General features: G+C 42.8%; 1 protein-coding gene across 1 annotated transcript; it reads right to left on the bottom strand.

Annotated features, from left to right (window-relative positions):
• Positions 1-303: 303 nt before the first annotated feature.
• Positions 304-5,460, bottom strand: MZT1 (mitotic spindle organizing protein 1). Its single transcript, XM_086611690.1, has 3 exons — positions 5,412-5,460; positions 1,874-2,019; positions 304-333 (listed from the first exon to the last, which is right to left on the bottom strand). Exons 1-3 carry the CDS (start codon positions 5,458-5,460, stop codon positions 310-312), a joined length of 219 nt encoding a protein of 72 aa, XP_086467816.1. The 3' UTR covers positions 304-309.
• Positions 5,461-6,918: the final 1,458 nt, after the last annotated feature.

The following is a 6,918-nucleotide window of genomic DNA, read 5'->3' as shown; positions in this document are numbered from 1 at the left end:
CACACTAGGAAGTTCAGAAAGTGTGCAGCATTTAACATGGTTTAAAAAATACTGCATGCCAAAGAAGAGCAATTGCACTATATTCACAAATAAATAGTTCACAAAAATATCAAGTAATGAGATTATTGGTGAACTTATCTTAAAGATATTTTCAAAGGTATTCTATACATCATTCTTTTCAAGAAGTTACAGAAATATTCTGAAACCTTCACATACACACTTATTTAACTTTTTTTCTGAATAGTGGCAATCTTCAAAGCCTCTGTTAACTAACTTGGCCTTCTTCTCATGCAGAAATCTTCTCTCATGTCAGCCTGTCATATTTTCAGCAGCCTGGAAACAGGAAAAAAAACATATATTGCAAGCCACCAAAAGTAGACATCATGTAGATTAAATTTAATTTTTTCTTGAAACTATTTTCGTTTACCTGGAGAAAAGTCTAAGAATATGCTACTTACAAAAATTATAATATGTGTAGTGTTGTTCTCTAATGAACACTTCTATTTTTTAAAAAAATAACACTGTCAACTGCCATTAGCCTTTCTTAACATAGCCATTCGTTTGTGTTAAATTGTGTATCTTGTAACTGGGCAGTATGTATCCTGTACATTTTACCCCAATGCTTTCAAGGAGTACTCAAATGCATGAGGTTTGCTTTTTCCTCTGGAGTTTACTTCTTTACAAAATTTATATTAATTGTTACCTCCACTCATACAGATAAATTACTGACACAAAACTTAGACGAATGACACTAATCATAACTGCATAAATCAAACTGCCTATTATTTGATCAAGGTCATCAGTAAGTATTTTTATTACTGAATAACTCAACCCAGCCAACAAGGTACAGTTGTTGGAGACTGACATTGGTAGATTTTAAGCCAATTATGGGACAAACAGGCAAAGGACAGCAACGGAAATAACTCTGTAAAAGTAAAGGGAGAAGTAAAACAGTCCTGAATCACTTATATACACATAGTTAAACATACATGTATGCACTCATTTAAGCATGTACACAAATATAAAATATGCATGAGTATGAACACAGAAAAATGTTAAGTTAAAAATGAAGTAAAAAAAAAACAGTGAAAAATTGCTCTGACTAGCATCCATTTAGTAAAAAAAAAAAAATCTCTAGGTGGAATTTTCTAAGAATCAGAACACAGTCTTCCAGAACAGAGATAGGCAGGTTAGATATAAGTCTCCCCTCCACCTCCCCAGAAATAAACAAATACAAGATACAGTGGAAAAGAAATCATGATTTTAGGTAGACAGTAAAGAACAAAAATCCTTATAAAGGCAAGTGAGGATTTTTTTTAAAACCATAGTTACCCTCACTACCAGCTAAACAGGTAAATGCTAAATTATGAAAAGCCCTATATAAACACACACCATGAAGTGCCCTTGTTTGTCTTTAGAGAGATTCAAAGCACAGGTTAAGGTGGCAAAAGCAGTATGTGAAGATTACATTAGCAAGCTGCATGTTCCTGTTTACAAGTACTGCTGCATACTATAGGCCTGAGGTTGTGGGAACGAGGTGATACCGGTTACAGGACAAAGTAGCAATTTATTTGTGGTATGATGCAGATAAGGGAGCAAATGGTGGCTACAAATGCCTAGAATAAAAATCTGTTGGTTGTGGTTGTTGTTTTTTTACTTGAAGAGAGTTAACCTAATAATTTCTGAAAAGATTTTATCTGTATCATTTCTTGCTTCATGTTCCATTCAGTCATGTTCATGGCCCTTTCTATGGAACAGCTAATTTCAAAATAAGTCATATCTTAAAGTACAATTTACAAATTGAAGTATGGCAGGTGAACATACATCTGACTCTTAAAACCAAATTTATAAGCTTTTTAAGCAAAAGTATTACCTTTAGAGCCTCTGTGGCCTTACGCAGTTCTTTAATAACAGATGACAAGGCTTCTGGATTGATCCCCTGTTCACAAAGCCGCACACAAATAGATAACGTCTCCATATCCAAGCCAGTGTTTAGTATTCTTGAAATCTCAAATAGAACTGCAACAGAAAAAATGAAGGCACTTTAGTCCCTGCAGACTATGTAATTTCAACAATCGAAAATGTTATTTATCATTATTTAATTTCTACAGCAGAGTCTGCAAACATGGCAGTTGTGGAAAGCTCTTGCAGTCTGAACCTCAACAACAGCATTCGTGTTCAGCTTTCCAGCATAAGCTAGAAGCCACAGCTTCTAACATAAATGCCATGGTTTTCTACTTCAGCAGACTTAATAATGGATAATGGGTTTTGAAAAATAAAGAAATGAAGAATTCAATAATTAACATGTTTGCCAATCATGTAAAAGGTAGGCTCTAAGAACAATTTGTGCTTTTGAACTTCAGATACTGAGTAAGTCCTACTAAAATGGACTGGAAGCACATTAAGGTTTTTACAGAGAACATCAGGAGTTTTCTAGCCAACTCCTTCCATGACTAAACCTGGCTTTAGAATTAACATCAGCATTGGTTTAAGGATAATTAATACTATTTGATTTTTACATGACTTGACTCAAGGGCAGCATCACATGTCAGTATGAAATCTTTTATAGAATGATATTTCAGTCAGCTTTGTGCAGAAATAAAGATTATCCCTCTCTCCCCTTCCAAATCTTCCCTAGAAGACCCCTTTTCTTTGATTCATATAAACAGTTTGTTATAATATGTAATAGAACAACTCACTGAGATTTTATTTCTGGTTGCTACAGTAATCTCCATCCTGAGGCTAAGCCTTTAGCAACACAGGTTGATTTTGAACAGATGTTATTCACACTGTTTCTGTAATCAAACCTCCCCCAAACAAGGAGAAAGCGAAGCAGAAGGTCTTTCTTACCATGTAAAACCAGCATGGCAAGTGACTACTGTCCACTTGACAGCTACGAAGATATTCTATCTTGGTATACCAAAGGCATACTGCAGAGTATCCTCAGAGTCACACCTACCCAGGCCAAGACATTAAAGGCCTAATGCATCCAGTCAATTCCACTGAAGTCACAGGGAAATGCCAGATGCTACAAAAAAAACCTCTAAGTGTGACAATACTCTTGAAGCTCACACAAGTAGGTTGGATTAAGATCAAGCACAAGTTGAAGACATGAATGCAGTTTGTTAGATCAAAACCCAAGCCACGGGAGGAGCTTTCCTTCTCCACAACAAGTCTTTCTGTTCCCACTGGCTTGAAAGCAAACCATTCCAAACACGTCACACGTCTGCACCCTGCCCACATAAAAGCATCTTCAACAACCAGATACAGCGACAACAAACCGGTGCATCTGCAATAAAACACCATTGAACATCAGGAGCTACAGAACTGACTAAGACTGACAACCTCCCAGAAACAAAGAATTCTTGCTTTCTTCAACCATTTAAAGTTTATCATAAAATTTACTAAGCATGTGATGAATTTGAAGGCAGAGCAGTAAATCTAACTAAAGATAAGTTCTAATTCCCTACTTCTGCAAGAGCTGTCGTCACTAGTTTCTAATAGAAAACATCTTTAGGTGTTGAGGTAGCATCTTTCAGAGATGTAGCAGTTTCTCCACAAAAAATCTGAGCTTTTAACAATTCTGCAGAGAACAGCTGCTAAATATTTGTATCTGAGATTCTAGATTAAGCATTTTACTTTTACAAACTACTAAAGATACAAAGGAACACTTTTTTAATATTAACTCATTTACTTCCATTAGGTGCCTACTTCTTACGCAGTAAGTTAAGATGCAACACAGGTTTCATGTTCTATTTTAAAAGGTCTAAAAAAATTATCCTACAAATATTTTTTAGACTCGTTATGCCGGGCCACCATCAAGAAAAACCTCATTACATGGACACAGCTGTCATAGTGCTTTACATTTTCAGTTACTTCACCAACGCATTTTAAACAAATACTCTTACAATGGAAATTTCAAAAGATTAATGTTATTTTGAACAGTAAAAAAAATAACAAAACTATTTATTGAGTGCAGTGAAAGTTCAAACATGAGGGTATTTCTAAGACTCTGTTTGAGTAAGTGTTTAAAGATCAAGCGTATTTTGAAGTTAATGGAAATTTGTTTTCTTGTAAAGACACCTGACCTCAGGAAGAGATTAAATTAGGAATGTTCATCCTAAACAAAATACAAGCATTGTTACACAGGAAGCCTGGGCTCCTAAATCTGAAGGCTAGTACACTTTCCGCAGCAGTTCTCAAAAGCTTCACTTTGTCTTTAAATCTGCCTATTTTCCCTCCCGTGTAAAACGTTCCTGCAGAAGCGGAGAGGGTAGGTGTCAAGTAAAGTTACAAGAACTTAGAATCACTGTCCTTCCCAAACAAATCTCTCCCCATCTGCGCAGAATGGTTTTATCCTCTTGAAGCATCAGAGCAGCCACAATAATCCTGCTAGTTCTGCCTTGTCTCCAGCAGCAGGTCAGAGTGGGTAGATCAGCAGCTGAAACACTAATTTTTACACCAGGTCAACTCACAAAGGTCTTTGCTACGGAATCCTTACTGAACAGTAACCACAACTGTAATACCAGGGAAGACCATGAGAAAAGAAAGCACGCACAGCAATATCCCCACTGAACACTCTCCCTAGCCTCTAGACCCGCATTGGGGCACTTCCAGACAAAGCCTTCATATTTAACAACCCTCAGGGAAATTCCTGGCAGCTTTCCACTCTGCCTGAAACTCATATAAGCTTTTGGCATAACTATTCCATGGAATTCCAAAGTCGCACACTACACATTACTAAGGAACACCTCCTGAACCTGCCAGCTTTGATTCCTCACAGTCAGGCTAGAAGGGAAAGCGAACACCTGATCCTCACTCGCCCTACTCATGCTTCTCGTGGCTTACAAATCTCTGAAATGTTTTCCACTACTCCCAGTGCCACATTCCCCCATCCCACAACAGTGCCAGGTTTTTTTTGCATCAAAAACTATTCTAATTTAGTAACACTGACTGCCCTTCTCAAAACTTTTTCACTATTTTTGGGGAGATTTTTTTTTATTATTATTAATTTACTTTGTTTTGTTTTGACACGAGCTATCCATAGGGACAAGACTTTGGGGTTCGGATCAGCCCAAGTGCTGCCACTTACAGCACCGCAGGGTTGGTCCTTCCCCTCCCTCAGTTTAAATCCAGGGTGAACAGAGCCTGGCAACATTAATTCGCATTAACCATTTCGAATAATGAGAAAGAACAGTAAACGTATATAAACATTTAAAGATAACGTTATTCTCAGTTAAACATTTAACAGCTAAGTAAAAAAAAACCCAGACAAACAAGAGACGTCACACGAGGCGCAAAGACACTAGCGCTACACAGATACGTGAAGCGTTTCAGACATTACTCGAAACACGGAGCTGCCCCCGGCACGGAGCCGCCCCGCCGCCCCCGGGCGCCGCTCCGCCACCCACCGTCCATCGTCTCCCGCACCGCGTTGAGACTAGCGGCGTTGCTCGCCATGGCGACCCCGCGCCGCCCCTCACCTCCCACCCGGAAGCGGAACAGCCCGTCCGTGTCCGTCCCCCCTCCCGTTTCCCCTCACTTTTCCCGGCTCCGTTCAAACGCTCCCGCCTCCCCTCGCCCCACGTGACGCCCCGAACGGAACCCACGCGCTCAACAGCAGGCAGGCGCGGGGCGGGATTTCTTTCGAATTTGTGCAGCGACCGCCCTGGCGATTGGCCCGTTCGAGAGCGGGAGAGGCCCTACCATTGGCCTGGCAGCGGAGACGGCGCGTCGTGATTGGGCAAAGCCCGGGAGGGGGAGGAGCTAGTTAAAGAGCCGCCCGGCGCGGCGCAGGCGGGAGCCGTGACCAGGGTGAGCATGAGAGGGCGCCGGGTAACGGCGGCAGGTAGCTGCTCCGCGGGCCTCGGCCCCGCATCGGCCTCCCGGGGCTGAGGGGAGCGGCTCGGAGCGAGCCTCGGTGGCACCGTCCTGCGGGGAAGAGGGAGAAGGGGGCTGTTCTCAGAGGGGACCGAGCGGAGGTGTCTTCCTGAGGTCCCCGTGCCCTTCCGCCATATCAGGCGAGGGAGCCCACCGGGACGCGGCCTGATGGCGAGTAGCGGAGCCACCGGCCCCTTCTCCCCCCGCTCTTCAGGCGAGAGAGTCGTGGCGCTTCTCAGCGGCTGAGGCTGGCCGCGGCCCGGAGCCGGGGGTGGTGGTGGGCTGGGGGGGGGTTGATTTTTGGCGCCCGGCCAAAGCGGGTCCGTTCTGAGGGCGTTACTGCCTGCCGGCCGCACGGGCAGCGCCGTGCGGCTCCCCAGGGGCCGGCACAGCTGCTTCCCGCCGCCCGGGGTTGGCTGCCCGCGACCAGAAGCTTCTGGGGTTGCCCGGTGTGGGCGGCGGCAGGCTCGCCGGCAGCCCCCCCTCCCCGCTGTGGCTCTCCGGTAACCTCTGCGCCTGCTGCTGGGCTTGCGGTAACGCAGGGCTGGCTGGCACTGAGCTCAGGGCGAGCGGGGAGATCGTCCCTGTGCTACCCGCGTTCCAGTGACACATCTTCATTTCTGAAGCCCTTGAGTGCCAGCGTTTGGTGTGTGAGCTGCCCTCTGGGAATGTATTTGGCTTCATCACAGTTTTTTTTTTTCCTAGTGTTTTTTTGTTGTTGTTGTTGTTTGTGTGTTTGTCTTTTTTTTTTTTTTAATCTGCTTTTCAGTGTCCTTTCTTGTCTCGTTTTCATAGGTCCTATTTATTTTTAGCTGTCGTTCATTGCCTTATTTATATGAGCTCTCCGCATGTCAGTAGGTCCATGCCAAAACTTCTCTTTGGTTAGTCTTCTGAATGTTTTCTGGCTCCTTGAAAATGATTGATCATCTCTTCCCCAAACTTTCGGGATGACTCTAAAAAGTCAAAATTATGATTTCCTTTTTTTTCCCCCCTTCATTTTTCCCCTCTCTTTCTCTTTTCCAGGTATAGTTTAGTGTT

The sequence above is a fragment of the Tauraco erythrolophus genome, chromosome 1 (assembly GCF_009769465.1).
Source record: "Tauraco erythrolophus isolate bTauEry1 chromosome 1, bTauEry1.pri, whole genome shotgun sequence".
Classification (NCBI taxonomy): domain Eukaryota; kingdom Metazoa; phylum Chordata; class Aves; order Musophagiformes; family Musophagidae; genus Tauraco; species Tauraco erythrolophus.
This window is presented reverse-complemented; position numbering and strand designations above follow the sequence as displayed.

Bases quoted from the DNA above. Each gene is read 5' to 3' on its own strand.
- MZT1 (XM_086611690.1), bottom strand. From the start codon at position 5,460: ATGGCGAGCAACGCCGCTAGTCTCAACGCGGTGCGGGAGACGATGGAC. The intron at 2,020-5,411 runs GTGGGTGGCGGA...TTTCTGTTGCAG, and splicing joins GGTGCGGGAGACGATGGACG to TTCTATTTGAGATTTCAAGA. The intron at 334-1,873 runs GTAATACTTTTG...TCCTGTTTCCAG, and splicing joins AGGCCACAGAGGCTCTAAAG to GCTGCTGAAAATATGACAGG.